The sequence below is a fragment of the Gopherus flavomarginatus genome, chromosome 9 (assembly GCF_025201925.1).
Source record: "Gopherus flavomarginatus isolate rGopFla2 chromosome 9, rGopFla2.mat.asm, whole genome shotgun sequence".
Classification (NCBI taxonomy): domain Eukaryota; kingdom Metazoa; phylum Chordata; order Testudines; family Testudinidae; genus Gopherus; species Gopherus flavomarginatus.
The window spans coordinates 84,989,990-85,013,278 of NC_066625.1; the positions used below are offsets into that span (position 1 = coordinate 84,989,990).

The 23,289-nt window shown below is 43.1% G+C and overlaps 1 protein-coding gene across 4 annotated transcripts in view; it reads left to right on the forward strand.

Moving 5' to 3' along the window:
• The window catches only part of LRRK1 (leucine rich repeat kinase 1), a 114,842-nt gene that overhangs the window by 48,879 nt on the left and 42,674 nt on the right, over positions 1-23,289 (forward strand). For all 4 annotated transcript variants that reach the window (XM_050967457.1, XM_050967458.1, XM_050967456.1 and 1 more), the window contains 10 exons: positions 73-299; positions 678-805; positions 1,093-1,256; positions 2,068-2,205; positions 6,645-6,757; positions 7,951-8,027; positions 17,183-17,312; positions 18,250-18,362; positions 19,607-19,821; positions 23,038-23,202. In XM_050967457.1, coding sequence (XP_050823414.1) covers positions 73-299; positions 678-805; positions 1,093-1,256; positions 2,068-2,205; positions 6,645-6,757; positions 7,951-8,027; positions 17,183-17,312; positions 18,250-18,362; positions 19,607-19,821; positions 23,038-23,202 — 1,470 coding nt within the window. The remainder of the gene's footprint in view (positions 1-72; positions 300-677; positions 806-1,092; positions 1,257-2,067; positions 2,206-6,644; positions 6,758-7,950; positions 8,028-17,182; positions 17,313-18,249; positions 18,363-19,606; positions 19,822-23,037; positions 23,203-23,289) is intronic.

Genomic DNA, 23,289 nt, shown 5'->3' on the forward strand with positions numbered 1-23,289 from the left:
GGGCCCTGGCTTATTACCATAAAACAAGTGAGTCATATTAAAATTGCATTTTGTTCTTTCTTTGGCATACAGGCACTGTCTGTGGGTTGGTCAAATCTCAAGCTGCCTTGGGTAGATCTGGACTGGCTGATTGATATCTCATGTCAGATAACTGAGCTCGATCTGTCTGCCAACTGCCTGGCCTCTCTCCCTTCTGTGATTCCATGGGGACTGATAAACCTCAGGAAGCTGAACCTATCTGACAATCAGCTGACCGAACTGCCCAGTGTCCAGTCATCCGATGAAATTATATGCACAAGGTGTGTGTGCTGTATTCTTAAATCAAAGGATAGCAAGCGCGAAGAGCTGCTTCAGATCAATCAGTTGTGTATGTGTGACAGACTGAAACCTGACAAGAACAAATGAATCCATGCCCCTTGAGTAGATGAAGAGCTTCTTGGTTTTATCTTTTCAGTGCAAAGACTCAGTTCTGCTCCATACTTTTTAATACAGTTATTTCCAAGTTAATTATTGGGATGGTCATGTTTTAAAGTGCAGCTTTTGTCATGGCTTTTGAGAACATGTCATACTTCTGCCCAAGGGGAGCTAAAAATATGCTAAAATAGATGTGTTTATACAACACTACTCAATGCTCATGCCTTTATTTATGCTTTGTTGGATTTTTCCCACATTTGCAGGTTACTTGAGGTGGATGTGTCCATCAACAGACTCTGCATTCTCCCTTCTGGATTCCTACATCTCACAAAACTTCAGAAACTCATCGCCACCAAAAATTATCTGGAAAAGTTATTTGATGAGGAAAGTGGTATGTTAGCTCCAGTGTTCAGTGTTACCCTTACACTTTCCACTCCCAGGCCTGATCTTGCAAGAGGCACTCAAGCTTCCTTTGACTCCTAACTCACCAAAGCCAATGGTGGTTGTGAGGGTCCTTAGCACAGCTATGGGGTCTTCATCCAAAGCACACTGAAGTCAATAGTCTTTCTGTTGACATCACTAGGCTTTGGCTCCCTCCTATGAAGTACTGAGAGCCATGCAAGCTTAGACCCTGAGTGACAGCCCTTCACTAAGTTTGTGGTGTTTTGTATTTTCTAGCAACTAATTGGATTGGATTAAGGAAACTGCAAGAACTTGATGTCTCTGACAACAGATTGGTGGAGCTCCCCACACTGTTCCTTTACTGCTTCAAATCCCTAACCATCCTCAATGTTTCCAGAAACAACCTGAAGGTGTTTCCAGACCCCTGGGCCTGCCCCTTGGTAGGTCAAACTGCTCTGCTGGGAGCAAAAGACCGAGGAAAGCTTTCCACTCACAGGACAGTGCAAAGAAATGAGATATGATACATTAAGACTCTGTCCAGCTTCTTAGGCTGAAAAGCTGGTCTCCCAGTGCAGTGGTGATACCAGGGTGATTTTATCTTTTGGATTTTCAGGGTGGGTTTTTGGAGATCCACTGCGGTTCACTCTGTTTATGTAGATATTCCCAGTAGGGCCAATGGTACCAATGCCATGGATAAAGCAAACAGCTTGGACCCTGCTTATATGAGCTGGGGGATGTACTGGGTCATGTTACAAAACTCACAGTCTTCCTTAAGATTAACTTTAATCAAGCCAGTGGATAAATTATGAGACATCAATACCTGAATGTCATTCTGTATTTCCGGAGGACATAAATATCAGTGTTTTATGGATAGTGGTAAAAAATGAGTGCAACAATGTATTTTGTTGCTTAAATGGATATTTATGGGGAAGAGTAAGTGACAGTCTTCAAAGTAACAATTAAAATGCATATACTTAAAAATGGAATTGCCTATTGATTAAGTGTATGCTTTTGGAGTTTATTGGGGGTTGCTTGGAATTAGACGTGCAAGAATGGGATCTTAGACCAACATGTGTGCAATTCCTTGTGGTGCAGTAGTTACACTTAAAAAAAAAAAAAAAGAACTCTAGGAAGGCTGCATGAATCAAATGTATTAATGTATAAAATGTGACAATTGATCAGCATGTTTCTTTAAAGATGTATGAGTCTTAGAATTTGTTATTGTCTCAGTATTTTTTTTCATACTTCCAGAAATGTTGTAAAGCATCTAGAAATTCATTGGAGTCCCTCCCGGACACACTGACTGTTTTCTGGAAGAATCACCTCAGAGAAGTGGATTTTTCTGAGAACTCACTAAATGTAGTTCCACAAGGACTTTTCCAACTTGAAGTAAGTGTAAAAGCCTCCTAGAGCTTTTCCAGCAGAACATATTCAGGACAGGAACACAAACTGCAGCATGTATGTGATTATGAACAAGGGTTTAGAGGGTCTTTGTGTGTTCAGTAGGATAATGTCCCTTTGCTCCCTATGCAGAGCGGTTGTCCAGGGCTTCCAGGCAATATTAAATAGCTGCTCCATTTCCCCCAGTGGTGCGCTTTAGTCATGTCCCAAATGATCCTTGTGTATTGTTTGTAACATGCTTTAGGTTTCTTTTGGGAGCTGTTTTGGTACCTGCAACTCTGTGTCTTTAGGATTGCATTTTTTTAAACCAACCTTCATTTGGTAGTTGCAAGTCAGAGTTAGACATCCAATATACTTAATTGCACCCACAGATAATTATGAGTACAAGCAGGAAATATTATTGTTTATTGGGTCCACATTAGTGCTGTGTGAAATACTTGCTTTGAAGCCTGGTAGCATATGAAACAGACCTGGGTTAAGGTGAGTTACAAACTCGAAGGGCAGACCACATTCATTGAAAGGTTCATTGTGTTTGACAAACCTTTCATGCAAATATAGGGCCTCTTTCCACTTATAGGACAGATTCATGGTTTTGCTCCAAACGTTCAGAATTTGTGGTTTCGACGTGAAACAAGGCAGAACTCAGCTGTTTCATCTGAGTTTCCATTTCAGATTGTGAAGTGCAGGGGGCATAGTCTTGTGTTGATTGAAATCAGGGAAAACACTTGTGAAAGTGCCAAGATATTCACAGCTCTACCCAGCATGGAAAATTGAGTGGTGACAGCATATGTCCATGTCTGTCTAAGTCAATGTACTTGGACACCAAGGGAGCAGTTGTAGTAGGAAAAGCATCTGATAGGAATGTGTAAGATAAACCACATTCAACAGAAGCCATCCTGGTCAGCCCTGATTTCACTTGAAATCCCCATAAAGTGAGTGGGAGAACAATGTCGCTAAGAATAATTCTGCACCTCCCTCCCCAATCCCACTCAGCTAGCCCGTTCCCAATGGAATGCCCACAGGGGAAAGGAGGAGCACGCTAGAGAGATGCCTCTGGCTTTCTCCCGCTAATAGGAACAGAGAAGATCATTTTCTTCCTGAGTTGCCTTTTCATAACATGTATTTTTTATGGTTTCTGCTCATCATTTCCTCTATCCTGGCACGTCTCCCGAAGGGTGAAATCCATGTGCTATTGGCTTTAACATCACTTTTACTTTACTTTACTTTAAAATCTAAGGATGACCAGACAGCAAATGTGAAAAATCAGGACGGGGGGGTGGGGGGTAATAGGTGCCTATATAAGAAAACCTCCCAAAAATCGGGACATCTGGTCACCCTAACATCACTTTTTTTTCCTCTGAAGATAGTAAAAATACAAATGGGAGGAATTCAGTCGACATCGCAAATGCTGGACACTAGATGGTGCTCCAGGGTCACATTTCATCCTACACTGTAGTGTTTGTGTATGGAAGGCTGGATTTGTGCATGATGTGATAGTTCCCAGGGCAGAACGTCTAATTGTAGGGTTACTAGATAGCAACTGTGAAAAAACGGGACAGGGGGTGGAGAAGGTAATAGGTGCCAATATAAGAAAAAGTCCCAAAAATGGGACTGTCCCTTTAAAAACGGGACAGATGTTCGCCCTATCTAAGTGGAGTTGGATAAATTCTCCAATGGGCTGTGTGATTTAGAAGCTGGCATACTTTGGCAGGCACTTGGGCATCCTAGGTAGCTCCAGCTCACATCTCTGTTTCTTTAGTCCTAATCAAATAACATTAAAAAGTGCCAGCTCACCCAAGGTACTCAGAGCTAGACCGTGATGTGATTACATGCCTGCATAATGGAATCAGAGGAAATAAGAACAGTAAACCTTCATCTTGGTTGTGGGTGCATTGGAGCAAATGGTACTACTCACCCACTTGTACCCTCTCTAGGTTTATGAAGGTGGTGAGGGGTGGAAAATGGGCAGAACTTCGGTGCCACCCCGCATGCAGGCACATGCTCACTGGCCAGCAGTAAATTACTATCCCAAGCCCCTGGAGCAAGGAAGAAGTGTGTCTCAGAGAAGCATCTCTGGCATATTGCGGATGCTAGAATGTGGTAGTTCACCATTTGCTCAGTGCTGGGCATAAAGTCAGGATCTAGTCCATGGTAAAGTATATAATTTAGATATGTCATTGTTCAGATATGGCATGAGAAGAGGAAGCAAAACTGGCTCATGTTCTATGATTCCTTGTGCAGCACAGTTGTTCCTACACAAGGTGACATCTAGAGTCCTTGTCAGCTTTGCTGTAGAGGCCATTACCCTTTTCCAAAGAAGCTGGTACTTTTCCAAGTCATGGCTCACTCTCTAGTCGATCACTCTTGGAGAAATATCAGGAACTTTTCTCTGAGGGACATATGCAAAGCAGTCCTGTCATGTTTTCCAGATCCCTTAGAAGTTGACCCATGCAGCTACTGTCATAATTAAGTGACAGTAGCTTTTTCCACTCTGTTTTAAACTATATGACAGTTTTTGTGAGTTGTGGCAGAAAAGAGAAGGAAGTTACCTACTATGGTCCATTTCTCACTCCTGACTGTGCTCCATCCCTCTGAAACTTTGCCATTGGACAGTCACAATTCTGGAAACCTGCGGTGATACCTGCAGGCAACTTGGCACAAAGTGTTGGGTGGAGACAGATTCTTCTTGTCAAACCGAAGTTGATTCCAAATGTGCAAAGATTTTGACAAAATGTGGGGGGAGGGGGAAGGCTATATGGTTGATTTGTTTATACTTCTCTGGAGGTCTCTGGTGTCGTTCAATTCCAGCATTTAAATTGACTCAGCATGTTCCTTCACCGGCTTCCTTCCAGTGACCTCCAATATTTCACAGTTATCTACATTTGTTACTTTTCTAGCATTATGTTAAAGCTTTGGCGTGTCCTTGTCTTGTCACTGTGCATGTTACACGTTAAATACCGACCTACTCACCTGATGATAGGCTGCTACACCGGTCCCACTTGATTTCTTATTCTTCTATTTGACCACATCACAGAGGAACAGTCTCACTTTATGAGACAGTGTTACTGTGGCTTGATTAAGTACTTGCCACACCATGCAGCACAACCTGTTAAGTGGTCTGCACCATTTACACTAAACCTTAATGGCATATGGAACATAAACGGAGTCTAAAATACCTAGGGCCAAATTCTCTGCTAGCATAACTCCATTGACCTTGGGTATATTACACTAACTTCGGTGGAGTTACACTAGAAAGAATTTGGCATTTCTAGGTTAAAATTCTGCTTATCTCAGATCACATCAGGAGATGTATTGACTAGGACTTGATTAAATTTTCAGTCAAAAACTGTTTTTCTATGGAAAATTGGGTCTTTGACAAAATGAATATTTTCATGGAAAACATTGACTTGCTGAAAAACCAAAAACATTTCAGTTTCAGGCCAAAACATTTTTAATGAAAAGTTGAAATTTCTCATGGGGGAACCCCTCATCCCCAATTTTCCATCTAATGCTGACATATTTCAAGTACTATCGTCTTGTCCAGCTTTTAAAAGCACTTTATAGTGCCTTTGGGTATTGTCCTGTTGCCTTACTATTTTGAGAACATCTCTTCAATGAAAATCTACTCTTGTTTTATTAAAGGGAATGGTTTTAGCTTCAAATTTATTTGTAAAGCATGGCGAGAGAGTGGGGAGGTTTACAAAATCTGGCATAAATCAATTTTTTTGTAAATTTCGATTAAATTTGTAGGATGGAGGTTGTATTTAAACTCTGTGGTATTTGGAATTTTACCATATCTCCATAGTGCTACTTAATGCATGAGAACAAGCAAATGAAACTGATCTATCTAGCTTCAGTCTACAATCTGAGTACAAATAAAGAGTAAACCAATAGTATAAATGGTGAAAAGAAATGTAAATCTACTTTTAATAATCTAAACCACATGTAACAAAAATATATGCCAATTGTACTGTATAGGTGGCACACATTTTGCATTTTGGATTTATTCAAGAGAATATATAGTCTAAAATATGAATTAGTAGGAGGGCCCACTCATATCTTAATCTACTCACATATGCCATACCTATGACAGACATATGGCATAGGGTCCATATGAAACATATCTATATGGGACTGTTTCATTAACACCAAAGCTGACGTTTGGAATTTATAGTTGAATCTTTCAGCAAATAGGTCAGTAATTGTGTAGGGCTAAAAGCTGCATTGCTTTTTACAAGGAGATGTAGTAAATGTGTGTATTGGGGAGAGTTAAGGAGGGGAATGTTTATATACTAGGAAGCTAGTATCTTTGTTAAATACGAAATGCTTTCTTAGTTTTCCTGTTATTTAAGCAGCTGTACTTACCAGACCTCTTTCTGCTTGTTTAATAGATTGCTTCTTGTAAGTGCTGTCTATTCCTCTTTCAGGTGCTGGTGTCACTGAAGCTTTTGGGAAATCAGTTAGTTTCGTTGCCTTCTCAAGATAAGTGGACTTGCAAGCAACTTAAATCACTGGATCTTTCTAAGAACCAGCTTGGGAAGTAAGTGTTCCTTTTAGTATGTGTCAGAGCTAAAATTCAAACTAAAGATTAAAAATTAATAACAAAACCAATCCCTTACATGTGGTAGAAAGTGCCGATGCTTTTACAGACTCACTGGATTAATTCCATCTATATCGCATATAGTTATCCATACAGCATGGACCACATCTTCTTTTACATCTCCAAAGCATCTTGTATACTTGTGACATTGAAGAAATATTACTCATCGTTTCTTTGGATATAGCACATGACATTATTTCATGAGTGAATAATTATTACTGGTAATAAAATGTAGAACATGCATCACTCTGAGTGGTTTACCAATGCAAATACTTATTTGTGGGGAGCATATCTTAACCATAGGCATTTTGTCTGGGTTTAAACTTTTGTATTTCTGTTGGGAGTATGTGTTTTGAAAAATGTTAATAATCTTTGCTCATTTGTTTTTTAAATTAAAATGTAACAGGCCATTAGCCCATGGCCAGACTAATGACTTTGGCTATTTAGAAAAGAAAACAAAACTTAGGAGTGATATTTTTTCATTTAGAAAACGTTATAAGGATGTTTGATATGCAGACTTGCAGGTCTCCAGCAGTGAATGTAAGCATATCAAGCTTCCACATACGTCATTTGGATGCATGCCCAGCAGATTTGCTAGATTCATTATGATTTGCCCTGCCAATAGTCTGCATGGTTAATATCAATAAACAAGGATGTATAAATGCTTTAGAAATGTCTCAATCCATCTGCACAATAGCATTCGTGGGTCATCATGTCAGAGCAGTGCTAGCTGTAATAGGAAAAGGCTATTCTACAGAGTCTCTTATGCAGCTTGTTCAGTTTGCTCTTTGACAATCTCCTAAACCTTGATACCAGTAAAGAGAAAACAAAGTCAAGTTTGCATTTCCCAAATGGAATCAACATAATGCCCCAGAGCTAGGCTAATATGTTGAGTGACAGAGATGAGTCAACCAAAATCCTTGGGTCCAGGCAGTTCTGAGTTTTGGTGGCGTTCAGAACTGCTGCTGAACTGTGTGGCTCAGACCCCTCTTCCACATGCATGGGAATGGGAACCAGCAAAGGCTGTGCTCTGACATTATGAAAGCCTTGCAGAGGCCAAATCCTACAAGGTGTCCCTCAGTGTGGCTTTGTCTTTCTCAAGCATCGCTCTGTGCATTTTGTTTCATCTGCAGGAGTGAGGAGGGGTTTAAAACAAGGCGGATTTCCTTTTTTACCACAAGAAACAGAGTGCGTGCAGGCGCAGAGGCAGGTATGGTATGTGGTGACCTCCTCTCCTGGGAAGGAAATGGTGAATTGCGCCAAGTGAATTCCAAGGGTACAGGGAGTCTGGCAGATGAGTGGTCAGTGTCAGCACAGCTGCAGCTTTTAGTGCAGTAACATGTAAATATGATGGGAAATACTTTTAATGTACAAATTACTGTAGAACTGGTCTATCCTCTCTGCCCAAATGGCTAATGGGTGAAACCTGCTTCTCTCACTGAACTGTCAGTCCCTCTCTTTGCCCAAATTACTGAAGTGCTTGAGAAGCTAGTCACTCTAGCTAGTGTGCCCTTTGGTTCACTGAGATGGGGAAATGAACCAATAATTAGATGATCCCAAGGGCAATACAGCTATGTGGCTGAACTTGTAAAATAGGTTTTGCCTTGTGCCTCTTTGATGATTGCCAAACAGGCTGGCTCCAGGCCCCAGCACGCCTAGTGCGTGCTTGGGGCGGCATGCCGCGGGGGGTGCTCTGCCGGTTGCTGGGAGGGCGGCAGGTGGCTCCGGTGGACCTCCCGCAGGCGTCCCTGTGGAGAGTCCACTGGTTCCGCGGCTCCGGTGGAGCATCCGCAGGCATGCCTGCGGGAGGTCCACTGGAGCTGCGGGACCAGCAGACCCTCCGCAGGAATGCCTGCAGGAGGTCCACTGGAGCCGCGGGACCGGTGAGTGCCAGAGCACCCCCCGTGGCATGCTGCCATGCTTGGGGCGGCGAAATGGCTAGAGCTGGCCCTGTTGTCAAAGATCTGGTGGGAGATTTTCTGGATTACCATCTGTGAAATCCCATAAAGATCAAAAGACCATTTGAAGATATTCACACTGATCCCTAATCTCTGTGGGATTAATTTGCTTTTCTTTTTGTTTGATTGTTTTTATTTTAGGCCACTCAGATCTTTTATGTGCTGCATTCTCCCTTGGAATACCTTCCTGACAGTGCATTTTACAGTTTCCCTGGGGAACTGCATAGAACGGAATAAAATTTAGGTTTTGTGGTGACAGTTAACATTGCCCTAGACATCCTGATGAGCTTAGTCCACTAGCCATATAGTCTCACCTCTCTGCACTATGAATGAATCCCTCTGTTTTTCCCCTTCCTTCATGGGTCATGGACAGAGCAGAAGCATTACCCTCAACATACCCATGACACTTGCAAATCTGCATTAAGACAAAGACTATACTAAAAATCTCACGCTTCAAGGCTTTAGCTGGTCAGCTACAGGGGTCAGGAAGGAATTTTTCCCCTGGGGCACCATTGGCCAGATATATTCTGAGAGTAGTTTTGCCTTCCTCTGAAGCATCAGGGATTGGACACAGCTGGAGACAGGACACCTAACAGATGGCTCTGAGGTCACAGAGAGAATCCTCTTCCTAGATGCCTGGCTGCTGGGTCTTGCTCACATGCTCAGGATCAAACTGATCTCTAGATTTGGGGTCAGGAGGGAATTTCCCCCCAGGTCAGATTTTCAGGGATCTTGTGGGTTTTTTGCTTTCCTCTGAAGCATGGAGCATGGATCACCTGCTGAGATCATCCAAGCACACCTCACCTAATCAATACCAAGCCATTGCAGTGGTCTCAGGCATTGGAAGACATAATCCCAGCTATACATATAAAATGATGGGGTCTAAATTAGCTGTTACCACTCAAGAAAGAGATCTTGGAGTCATTGTGGATAGTTCTCTGAAAACATCCACTCAGTGTGCAGCCGCAGTCAAAAAAGTGAACAGAATGTTGGGAATCATTAAGAAAGGGATAGATAATAAGACAGAAAATATCATATTGCCTCTGTATAAATCCATGGTACACCCACATCTTGAATACTGTGTGCAGATGTGGTCGCCCGATCTCAAAAAATATATATTGGAATTGTAAAGGGTTCAGAAAAGGGCAACAAAAATGATTAGGGGTATGGAGTGGCTTCTGTATAAAAAGTGATTAATAAGGTTGAGACTTTTCAGCTTGGGAAAGAGACGACTAAGGGGGGATATGATTGAGGTCTATAAAATCATAACTGGTGTGGAGAAAGTGAATAAGGAAGTGCTATTTACTTCTTCTCATAACACAAGTACTAGGGGTCACCAAATGAAATGAATAGGCAGCAGGTTTAAAACAAACAAAAGGCGGTATTTCTTCACACAATGCACAGTCAACCTGTGGAATTCCTTGCCAGAGGATGTTGTGAAGGCCAAGACTATAACAGTGTTCTAAAAAGAATTGGATAAGTTTAATGGAGAGTAAGTACATCAATGGCTATTAGCCAGGATGGGCAGGGACGGTGTCCCTAGCCTCGGTTTGCCAGAAGCTGGGAATGAGCCATAGGGGATGAATCACTTGATGATTACCTGTTCTATTCATTCATGGGGCATCTGGCATTAGCCACTGTTGGAAGACAGGATACTGGGCTAGAGGGACCTTTGGTCTGACCCAGTATGGCCGTTCTTATGATATCCCTTGTTCTCTGCCTATGGCACACAAGAGTCACAAGGACTGAAATGCTTTGTTATAACACAAGTTACTGGGCTCAATATAGCTTAACTAGGTGAAATGTAATGGCTTGTGATACACAGGAGGTCAGACTGGAGCACCTAATTGTTCTTTCTGGCCTTAAATTCTGTGGAATCATGAAACTTGCAAAATTTCCTCTCGGTGGAGGTAGGAGCTGCTGTGCAGCAAGTAATGTGTGTTCATATGAAGAAAAGAAATCTCTGTTGTGCATAAGATTTTCTTTAACTAGTTACAAATGAACAGAAAAATAGCAGGATTTACTTAGAAAGATAAATGCTGTGACATCAATCCCAAGTGTAGAACATGTGGGAATATGACCCTGAACCTTTGTTCTAAAGAATTTGTCAGCATCAGGGACACTCTGGAAAGCTATTACAACAGCTGGAGGTCAGGGCGTGAACGGAGGACTAACCCAGGGATGCTTTGAGCCAAAGATCTGTCCTGGCCTTACTAACAACCCCAACCCCCACAAATCCTCCTGCAATTCAAGTTAATGCCCATCTTCTGTGTCTGCTCTTGTGGAGTAATGCGAAAAGAAGAGGTGAGAAGGAGAGACAAAAGGAGAGATGGAGCCACTTGTGTCAGGTCATGGAGCAAGGGGATAAGAGAGGTGCATTTTGTAAGTCTGGGCTAGGTGATGTCGATCCAGCAATCAGCTGCAGATGGGGAAGGGCCTCAGCAAAAAAGATTGGTGGGCATTACTTTGAAATAAGAAATATGAATGTTATAGCAAGACAATGCCAGATTCAGAGGGCCAGATCTTCAGCCCTGCCATAGCTCCTATGTGCAGCTCTGGCTGTGGAAAGGCCTGTTTCACCAGCTCCCCAGGGATTCCTTGTGCAATGAGAATCCCCAAGCAATGCAAACCCAGCAATGCAGAGAAAGCCCAATCTTCATAACAATCCCTTCCCCCAGGAAAGGGGGTGGGGCCTAGCAAAAGGGGGTATGACCTGAATGCCACTGCTCTCTGACAATCCCTAGCTAGAATGTCCCCTTTGATACGTGGGTATCGGGGTGCGACTGAACTTGGGCCAGGGGCCAAACCAGCTCCCTGGCTGGCGCCAGGATTGGACAGCCACAAAGATGTAGTAAAATCACCTTTGTCTCCCAGCTTCTCCTCCTGTCCCAAGTGCAGCTTGGTGAGACCAGAGGACGGGATCAGGAGTTTAAAGGACATTTAGTGAAGACAGGAGTCAGAATGCATCAGTTTCATACAAAAAGCTCCCTATATTTAATATAATTTTACCAAATAAACTGTTTACTTATGTCTAGGAAATTATTTACAGAGGATGATTTAGGGATACTCCGTACACTATGTTGATAAAACTCAGAATAAACTTCTTGCATATGCATGTGGTTGCATTCATGTAGTTTACCCATCCAAAAATATTTTTAGGGTGGGAATTATTTTAACAGAAAATCCAGACCCAAGCCAGAAAAATCATACATAATTCATGAATAAATAATTACAATTCATAAACACCTCGAGCCTGGTTCTAACATAGCACACTCTTTTCTATCTAGGGTTAGGAAATGAATTGGGAGCATTGCTGCTATTTTTGGTAGTTACTCCTGTATGTCCATGATGGACTGAATCTGTCTGTCTATAGCTAGATTAGTTCCATTCATCCATACAGAAGAGGAGCAATAAACACTAAAAAGATTAAATTCAAAATGAGTCAAAAAATGAGTGAACTGAACCCAGGAGTGTTTGAGGAATGTTCATCCTCAAATTTAAAGATGTTAATTTTTCTTGTGATTCACTTTACTGGTACTTTCCTCAAGTTCATTTTCACTGTGGCAATGCACAGTTGATGATCACTACCTACAAATGCCCTTCTGTATACTTGGATGCCTTGAGGTGACGATCAGAACTTTATTCATGATTTTTGCCATCAGGTGAGAACCACGTTGTTTTATGGTGGTGTATGATGGAGTATCCCTCTAACAATAAGATGGTTCAGTTGACACAATTCAAGAAAGTAAAAGAGCAAAGAGTCCTATGGCACCTTATAGACTAACAGACATATTGGAGCATGAGCTTCATGGGTGAATACCCACTTGGTCGTATTCACCCGCGAAAGCTCATGCTCCAATAAGTCTATTAATCTATAAGGTGCCACAGGACTCTTTGCTGCTTTGTACAGGTCCAGACTAACACGGCTACCCCTCTGATACTTGAATTCAAGAAAGCGTTCACTGTTAAGAGTGAGCCGGTTTCACCTGTGCCCATTATATCTGTCATGTCATGATTGTCTCTCCCCCCCAAACAGCATTTATATCACCCATAATGTTGTGTATTTGGTTGTCACGATTTTTGTTCCTATGGCAACTGAGTTAGATTATTAGGGGATAGCCCAGCCAGCTTCGGCTGGTTAGGCGAGCTCTGTGTCTGTAAATAAATGGTAGTTTTGTCAGCTGTCTGCTGTCTGGCCTCAAGTGATTTCTTCCTAAACCGGCTGCCCCCAAGGATATAACAAGTGGCGATGATAGATGGGATTCCGGTGCTGCTCCAGTAACAGAAGGAAGTAGAAGTCAAGGTAAAGAACAAACAAACAAACAAAAACTGCTTGTTTGCACTGACTGTGAAAGTGAAACTAAAAATCATGGCTACTCTGACCAGGCCACTGGAACCTTTTGATGAGACTATAGTGCAGTGGCAAGTGTATACTGAGCGTTTTGAGCCTTTTGTTATTGCAACTGACATTACAGAAGAGAAGAAGGTGCCAATATTCTTAAGTGTTGTAGGGGCTAAAACCTACTCCCTGCTACGCAGCTTACTACACCCTGGTAAGCCTGAGACTAAATCTTACAGTGACAGTGTGGAAATCCTGGGGTCCCATTTTTCCCCAAAACCACTGGTAATTGCTGAAAGATATCGGTTCCACAAAAGAGACCAAAAAGAAGATGAAACAGTTGTACAATTTGTAGCAATTTAAAAAAATCTAGCAGAACACTGTGAATTTAAAGAGATGTTAAATGATGCCCTGCGTGACAGGTTAGTGTGTGACCTGTACAGTGAAGCTATACGGAAGCACCTACTGACAGAGGCTCAGCTTACATTACAGAAGGCTGTTGACATTGCTGTCTCCATGGAACTGACTACAAGGGAGGTGTAATACATCGGTGCATCCCCTAGGGTGCAAAAAGTGTCACAAGAACCTACCCACAAAACTGTGCAGAGTCAGGAATGTTACCGCTGTGGTAAGCCAGGTCACCAGGCATCAGAATGCTGGTGTAAGGATCTGGTGTGTCGACACTGTGGCAAAAAGGGACATATTGAGTGTGCCTGTAAACAAAAGAAAAAGAGACCTGTGGTTTAGCCGACAAAAAGAGGAACCCTGCATTCCCTAGAGCAGACCCAGGATGATCAAGGTGACACCTCATCGCAAGAGGAAGTGCCACTGCATGTTTTGCTTTGGCGGTGGGCTCACATGAATACTGGGTAACCCCGTTGTTGGGTGGCAAACCTATACGCATGGAACTGGACACCAGTGCAGCCGTCTCGCTGGTCTCCGAGACTGTATATAAAGAAAAGCTACAGCATCTTCCGCTTAAACAACAAAAACTGTTCTGAAGACGTATATGGGAGAAGCTGTGCCCATGTTAGGCACTATTGATGTTAAGGTGGAGCTCAATGGACAGGCTGCTAAATTGCCACTGTTTGTGATGAGAGATAACTACCCAGCCTTAATGGGTAGGTCTTGGCTTGGGAAGATTCAGCTGAACTGGGCAGAAGTGCACCGGATGACTAAAGAAGAAACCAGTCTAACCCCTATACTAAGGAAACAAGCTGCTGTTTTTGGAGAGGATTTGGGAATTATGAAGTTAATCACTGTGACATTGAACATTAAACCTGACAGCCCACCAAAATATCTGAAAGCCCAAACTGTGCCATATGCCATCAGGTCAAAAGTTGAAGCAGACCTGGAGCGCCTGGTCACCAATGGAGTCCTAATACCAGTTACCCATAGCCCATGGGCCACTCCTATCATTCCAATAGTGAAGAAAGATGGCTCTCTCCGGATTTGCAATGATTTTAAAGTCACTGTCAACCCAGTGTTGTGTGCAGAGCAATACCCACTTCCTCGCATCGATAACCTCTTCGCAGGCCCGGCTGGGGGACAAAAGTTCAGTGAGTCAAGCATATTTACAGATGCACGTCGATGAAAAGTCCCAAGAGCTGTTGACTATTGTGACTCATAAGGGGCTTTATCGAACTGTCGCCTACCCTTCGGAATAACGTCTGCTCCCGCCCTGTTCCAGAGGGCTATGAACCAGATCTTGTGTGGCTTGTCAGGAGTTCAGTGCTATCTGGATGATATCCTGGTCACTGGAAGGAATGAAGAGGATCACTTAAAGAATTTAGAGGCTACCCTACAAAAACTGGAAGAGTATGGCCTATGAGTTCACAAAGACAAGTGTGAATTCTTCAAGCCCTCTGTTGAATATTTGGGACACATCATTGATTCTGCAGGTCTTCATGAGGCCCCTGCAAAAGTTAAAGCTATTGTGGAGTCTCCCCCACCTCGAAATGTAAGCCAGCTGCGCTTGTTTCTAGGACTACTGAACTACTATGGAAAGTTCATCTCACAGTTAGCCACACTGCTAAAACCACTTCATGAGCTCCTTGGGCAGAACAAGGCCTGGAAGTGGACTGAAGCCTGTGATGTTGCATTTAATAAAGCTAAGGATGCATTGCTAAATTCTGAAGTTCTAACGCACTTTGATCCATCCTTACCCCTACAATTGGCCTGTGATGCCTCCCCTTATGAAGTGGGAGCAGTCATGACATACATTATGCCTTCGGGAGAAGAGAGACCTATTGCTTTTGCTTCATACACTCTAAGCAAAGCAGAAACTAACTACACCCAAATCGAACGTGAGGCATTAGGAATTGTTTTTGGAATTTAGAAGTTTCATCAGTACCTGTTTGGGCGGAAGTTTACTCTTCTCACAGACCATCGACCTCTGATGTCAATTTTTGGACCCTACACAGGCATTCCCCCATTAGCTGCTAGTCATATGCAAAGTTGGACATTGTTATTTTCAGCACACACATATGAAATCAAATATCGGAAATCCACTCTGCACGGCAATGCAGATGGCCTCTCAAGGTTGCCTTTGCCGGTCAAACATCAAGATAGTGCCCAAAAGGAAATCTTCTACTTTGAACAGGTAGAGAATACACCCATCATTACTACTCAGATAAAGAAGGGAACTCGCGTTGACCAAGTATTTTCCCAAGTTATGGACCTGGTGATGCATGGAAAATCTTGACAAACCTCTCCGGTCTCACCCGACCTTGTTACCTACGTGTCCAGGAGGACGGAGTTATCGGTCCAATCTGGTTGTTTGTTGTGGGGGAGACGTGTCATTATTCCACCACCACTGAGATCACAGATGTTAGAACAGCTACGTTCCGGTCACTGTGGAATAGTGCACATGAAGGAAATTGCACGAAGCTATTTTTGATGGCCTGGATTGGACAGTGCTATTGAAGAGAATGCAAAAGCTTGTATGTCATGTCAGGGTGTGAGGAATGCACCCCAGTGGGCACCCCTACACCCATAGGACTGGCCTGAAAACCTGTGGCAACGTATTCACATTGACTTCGCTGGCCCCCTTGAAGGAAGCATGTTCTTGGTGGCAGTAACCGGCTGCCCCCAAGGATATAACACATAACAATGAAAATATCATCGTGTGGGACTTGCTGATGAGGTTCTGCAGAATGTTATAAAAAGTATCCTTATTATCATTGTATTCTCCTGTTGGGGCGTAGCATTGAATGATGATCATTTTCAGCGTGTCTGAAATCTTGCTCATATATTTCTCTCATTCACTCGTTGCCAGTCTGAAATGGCTCTTCGTGCAGCATCATTCCAGAATAATGCAGCTTCTTCTATGCCTCCATCTGGGGCCCTTGAGTAAATCTTACTTTTATTGTTGCCTATGGTGAGGGCCTACATTGACTCATCTGCCCACTGTAGTCACTGGCAGATCCTGCTACTTGCTAGCTCCCCCCTCTGTGCAGGGTTAATTGCTAAATTGACCTGATTCTCTGCTCACCCTGAACTCTTGTTGAGTTATTCACATGTAGTTATCAGACAAAATTGTGGCCAAATTTTGGCTGCTCTTGTAAGAGCACAGGGAACAAACTTCCCAGTGCTTGTGCTCCTTGTGTGCAAGCTATGGGGCTGGATTGGACATGGATGTCATTGCTCGGACCATGAAGCATCTCAGAGGAGATGCTGTCCAACCACACGGGAACACATGCTGCTCCACCAAAAAAGAAAAATTAAATGTTCTTCTAGACACATTCCTGGCAGTGGCTGTGGAGACATTCTGTCTGCCTAAGTGCTCCGCAGGTAGAACATCTCTGTTCACTGCTGGGAATTTCCACCTCCACACAACGGCAAAATCCAGCAATGCTGTGATTGTAAAAGCCATAATCTGGGCCTGGATGCTTTATTACCATTGTTTCTGTTGGTGGTCACTTGCTTTGCATGCGTTGCTTCATGGTAATAATTCAGTTACCTAATGACCTCACTGAAATGTTAAGACCAAGGTTTATTGGTCTAGAGCCTTGTGGCATATTATGTTTGCTTTCATCTCAGCATGTATTTTCTCTTGTGTTGTTTCAGGTCCCTTCTTGGAGTTTCCGGCATTCCTGAGTGACTCTCTGGAAGTCCTTTATCTAAATGACAATCAGCTAGACACTGTCCCGCAATCTATTTGCCTTCTGAAAGGTCTAACAGAGCTTTATTTAGGGAAGTAAGTACATGCCATGGAAAGCCACATTATTGCTCTGCTGCTTTGATGATCAACCTTCTCTCTTAGGCTACATCTACTCTACAGGCTGGGGATGTGATTCCCAGCTCCATTCATAGAATCTTAGATTATCAGGGTTGGAAGGGACCTCAGGACGTCATCTAGTCCAACTCCCTGCTCAAAGCAGGACCAATCCCCAGACAGATTTTTGCCCCAGATCCCTATAATGATCCCCTCAAAGATTGAACTCCTAGCCCTAGGTTTAGCAGGCCAATGCTCAAACCACTGAGCTATCCCCCCGTTAGATAAACTCATGCTAGCTCTCATTGAGCTAGCAGGCTACAAATACTAGTGTAGATGTGGTAACTCAGGCAGCAGCAAGCAGCAGCATGGGTTAGCCACCCCCAAATACAACCCCACCCAGACCCAGACCCTGCTCAAGCCCAATCTCCAAATGTAGACGTACGCTTAGAGTTGAGGGGATGAACACATGTAAAGTCAGAGGGAGTTGAAGGCACTCAGCACCTCATAGGATTGGGCCCATAGATTTGTATAATTAGGTTGGAGATTTTAACCTTTAAACTCTAGGAAGGACAGTGGTTCTAATGGGCTGAGCAGAGAAATGGATGCTGCTGGCCTGAATGCTAATCTTGACTCTCCACTGTCTCCTTCTGTAGCCTTAAGCCTTAACCTTTCTGCCCAAGCTTTCTCATCTATAAACTGGAGATGATAATATGTACCTGTCGCACCGGGTTAATTACATTTTACAAGCACTTTGAAGATGGAAAGCGCTGTGGAAGTGCTGAGTATTCTTATGAAAATATTAATGGGAGAGAGGGGCAGATCTTTGTAAAGGCAGAATTGTGTAATATGGGAGCCCATAACAGTAGCTACGTACTTACAAACCTAGTTATTGGTAGATTTATTTATTTTCCACCAGTAATCCTGGTATCCGAGAGCTCCCTCCAGAGCTTGGACAGCTGGCTAATCTTTGGCAGCTGGATATTGAGGAACTAAATATCAGCAACATTCCTGCAGAGATCATAAAAGAGGGTAAGTCTGTATTCTACACATATTTTAATAAATTCATCTCTTTGAACAGATCATCAGAATCACTTTTTTTAAATCGTCTTCAACAGGAAAGAACTGTGTCTGCACAGGGAAAGTTAAAAGGAATTGCATAGGGAACTTCCCACACACTGCAAAGTCAACCCCAGGACACAACAGGGGAGGGGTCCAGGCCCTCCCTTGGCCATGGATGCTACCACACAGTGTCTTCTGGTCTCTCTAGTGAAAGGGGAGGTGACATGGGGAGAGGTCCCAGGCTCTCTGAGGAGAGGGAAGGGGAGGCAGGAAGAGATCTGGGCTGGTTCCAATTCTTTTGGGGACAGGGGGAGAGACTGAGAGAACCCAGTTGATCTCCCTCACCCAGGGCCAGTCCTTGGAGATGGGAAAGAAACAGCAATCGAATCTTTCAGCACCAGCATGGCCTGAAATGGGGGCTGCATCTGTTCCTGGGGCTTTGGCTCCCAAGACACCCTTGATCTGGCTCCCCATTTACCAGAACCCTGTGAACCATCTCCTAATGCAGCCTCCTCCACCTCTTCTGGTTCCAGGCCCCCACCTTGGGAAAATTCTTTTTGCGCCACTGTTCAAACCTCAATGCAAAACCCTGACCATTGGTTCCATTTACGAAATATTTTTATCTCAGAAGAATGACCTGTAAATACAACCTTTTGTTGGCAATATATTATGCCAGAGAACTTTTGTGGTGGATTTTATAGGATTGTAAATAGTTTATAATATTTTGACAGCCCTTCTCAAGTATTTTGCAGTGATGGCCCAAAACACTGCAGAGTAACATTAATGTGTAAGCTGTCATGTTTTGGACTAATTATAACAGCATAGTCTTTTATTTTAAAAAAAATGATTTTTTCTTAAATAAAGTGCTGTGAACTAAACCTAGTTTTAAGTAGAAACATGAAAGTACAAGAACATACTGAGTATATGCCAATGCTGTATTAGTGTGTTATGTTTCCTTTGAGCTTTTGAAGAGTGAAAACGAAAGTATTTTTTTTTCTTTTTACACTGACTCCCTGTAGCCTCTTGCTGTGTTGACCTTTTGGTGGGATCAGGTCTGTCCATTAGGAATTTCATTCCTTTTGTTTATTCTCTGAGCCCTTTCGATCAACAGAGAAACTGCAGTGAAAATACTTCTACTACCGGTATGCCCGCTGCACTAGATTTTAAATGGCCTTTTGCTAACCACAGGATATGTCCACCCTTTCTTCCAATAGGCCCTAAAACAATATTAGCATACTTGCGGGCACAGCTGCGCAAAGCAGAGAAATGCAAGCTGATGAAGATGATTATTGTCGGTCCTCCGCGGCAGGGAAAGTCAACATTTATCGAGATCTTGCAGACAGGGAAAGCGCCACAGATGATGCACAGTGACACCACCATACGGACAACAAAATGGGAGCTTCAGAAACCAGCTGGACTCAAAGCCAAGGTGAATAATGGTCAGAGATACTTTGCTAGTGTAGAATGGTTTGGAACAGGAAGGATTGCCAGTGGGTCATATAGTCTGCCCCTTAAACCAGTGCTAGACTGACTTCTGGAAGGGGGAGGGGTAGCTCAGTGGTTTGAGCATTGGCCTGAGCATTGGCCTGCTAAACCCAGGGTTGTGAGTTCAGTCCTTAAGGGGGCCATTTAGGACCCTGGGGGAAAAAGGAAAAACACAACACCACAATTGTCAGGGACAGTACTTGGTCTTACTAGTGAAGGCAGGGGACTGGACTCAATGACCTTTCAATGTCCCTTCCAGCTCTATGAGATAGGAATATCTCCACATATTTCATTATCCCTAAACCAGACCTTGTAGATGGTGTTAATTTACTCCTGTGGCTCACCATTCCCTTTGGCAGCTTGTTTCATTGTGCAGTTGTCTACATTCCTACACTGTAGTTAATTCTTAATGGTCTCTGCCCTCTTTAAAACATCCTTTATTCAGTGCTTAATTTCTAATGAAAGACATGGCAGGGCACAAGCAATTTTTTTACGTTCATAACTGATGCAGCAAGCCCAGAGGTGCCAGGGCTATGAACAGGCAAGCCCTGGCACAAATTAAGCACTGCCTGTGTTTACCACTAGTCACTTCTCACATCTTCCCTTTCTACTAAACATGCCTAGTTCTGACAACCCTTCATTATTTTCTTCTGGGCACTAAGGCCCAGATCCACAAAGGTATGTGGGCTTCTGACTCCCCTTGAAATCAAGTGAATCTAAGGAGAGTCATCTAACTGCCTTTGATTTCAATGGGCACTGGGAACTTAACTCATGTAGGCATTTCTGAAAAGCCCATTAGCTGCCTATCTGCATCTTAGGGAGCTAGTTACCTTTGAAAATCTGATTCAAGGAAATCAATGGCCCTATTTGCCAGCTTCCAAGTGGAAAATAAGGATTTGGTAGAGAAATGAGTGGTCATAGACATAAGAATGTACACTCTTGAGCAGAGAGAGCAAGGTGAAACCAAATATCGGCTTATAACCAGTGGCTGTAGCACCACTTTCAGGACTGCAGCAGAACAACTGTTTTCAAATCTTCAGCTGGCCAAGAGCTTTATTCCCTAAACTGTTTGTTTCAAGACACTGATAACTCCCCATTTTTGGCAAAGCTTATGCCATTTTTTAAATAGATGCTTACTATATGAAAGATTAAATCAGGCTCTGTGAAGCAAGCTCCTGTGGAGAAGAGAGGGGACAATTTAAAAGAAAATTTCCAATGGAAAACAGATGCTGCAAAACATTTTTTAGATTGGTGGAAAAGGGAAAGACATTTCTGCCAGTCCTTATCATAAAACCCTATAGAGTTTAATTGGGATGAGACCAGTGGGATCCTATAGAAGCATCACAGAATTTACTGTACAGTCCTATGGAATTTAATGGAGAATGATCTTTTATGGGCTAGTTGAACTAACTTATAGAATTGTAAAGCAGGGATGAATTCTATAAGGTTCGAATCAGCTACAGAAATGTAAACATTTTCTATTTGGTTCCATGGAACTTTTCTTTAAGGCTAGGGTGTTTCTTTTCCATTCTTTCTAAGTTGGGCGCAGTGAGTCACAGCCCAGTGAAAGAACATGGAAGTGTTTGTATGTTGAACAAAGAGCCCTGGAGATACAAATTTTTCAGAGATTAGCATCCGTGGAGCACCATTCAATTAACTAAGCTATCTCCTGCATTTCTGCAGAATGCAGCCTGCAGACAACACTTCACTGATCAAGAAAATCCAGTTTGAGATCTTAGGCCTTTAAAGTGGAATTTAATATTCTGACAAAGTTACTGACTGATCTGCAAAGGACTAGAATCTTATAAACAGTGGCCAAACGGTCTGGTTCTTACCTCACTTACAATGGTATAACTCTGTTATTTTGAGTGGAATCATTCCTGATTTACACCAATATGAGGTCAGTATCAAGCCCTGTGTAGCCATAAGACTCTGCCCTTACTAACCCTGAATTCCACCACAGGACAGTAGAAATGGGCCTTGTCCTTCAGATGCATCACAGGGGGGCAGGAACACAGGGCCGTTCTCGGGCTCCTGCACCCTAGGCAGGTGGAGGGGCCCACGCTCCCTGGCCTGGCTCTGGCTTCTGCCTTGGATGGGGCTTTGGGGGAAGAGGAGCAGCAGATGTGGGCCACAGAGCATGTTCGAATAAATACACAAAAGATACAAAGATACTACACTGGTGGGGGGTTATAAGCACCACAGATAGAACCCAGGCTGTAGGGGACAGAGTCATATCCAGTACTTTAAAACTTCCTCTCAAATTCAAGGGAGTCTGGATTTGAGAGTGCTCTTTTGGACCACCTCTGGCATTACACTGCACCTGGCATCAGGGTTTCTAGGGACATCCAGCAGTGTTAATCAGTGGCATGAGAAGCTTTGAACACCAAAGTATCTAGACAGATCCTACACTTATGCAGCCTTGATGGGAATCGGGACTAAGGGTACGTCTACATTTCGAGCTGGAGGTGTATTCACACTAGCTCAAGGAGACATACCTGTGCTAGCTCTGATCAAGCTAGTGGGCTAAAAATAGAAATGTAGCAACTGTGATAGGAGGGGTTTGTCGCCCAAGTATGTGCCTAGCGTCTTGCACAGAATTGTACTCAAGGCAGCTAGGCCCTGCTACTGCTTATGATGCTGCTGCAGCTGCTCTGTTTTTGGCTTAGTAGCTTGACCAAGGTTTACCTGTCCAGCTCAAGGTGTAGACATACCTTCTGTGGAATGAAAATGGTTTCTGCAGGGAGCTTCCCTCTACCCCAACTCTCTATAATGCACTTTTGGCTAACTAGCTTTAGCAAATCTATTAAATATGCCACAATCAAGTATGAAAACCATTCTTATTCCTGAGCCAGTGAATTACATGGCTCAGAATCAGTCTTTTGCTTGTGCTGGAGCATTAGCTGGAGATTTACCAGTATCAATGGTGCCACTATAGTCTTAGCAGCAAGTTATTAGTTCTGATTTCCTGCATGGAAATGGCAGCCACATTCAATAATTGCTTGTGGATTTTGATTTCCTTGAGGCACAATTGCAACATCGATACTGTTCTAATATCCTACTCTATGCAGACACCAAGGCCTCGGTTTATACTTCAGCTATCATCGCTCCATGACTTACTCTAGCTGTTTTATTTGACCACTTCTCTTTGTCTAAGTAGATAGATTCAGTGGAATTCAATGTTTGGGATATCGGGGGCCCAGCAAGCATGTCTACCGTCAATCAGTGTTTCTTCACGGACAAAGCATTATATATAGTTGTGTGGAACTTGGCACTAGGAGAAGAGGCTGTTGCAAACCTTCAGTTCTGGTTGCTGAACATTGAGGTAAGAAGTCACTTTGGGTTGTGGGATTTTTTTTAGTAGTATTTCTGTCCATCAGTGGAGATGTTTTACATTCATTTAGAACCTCTC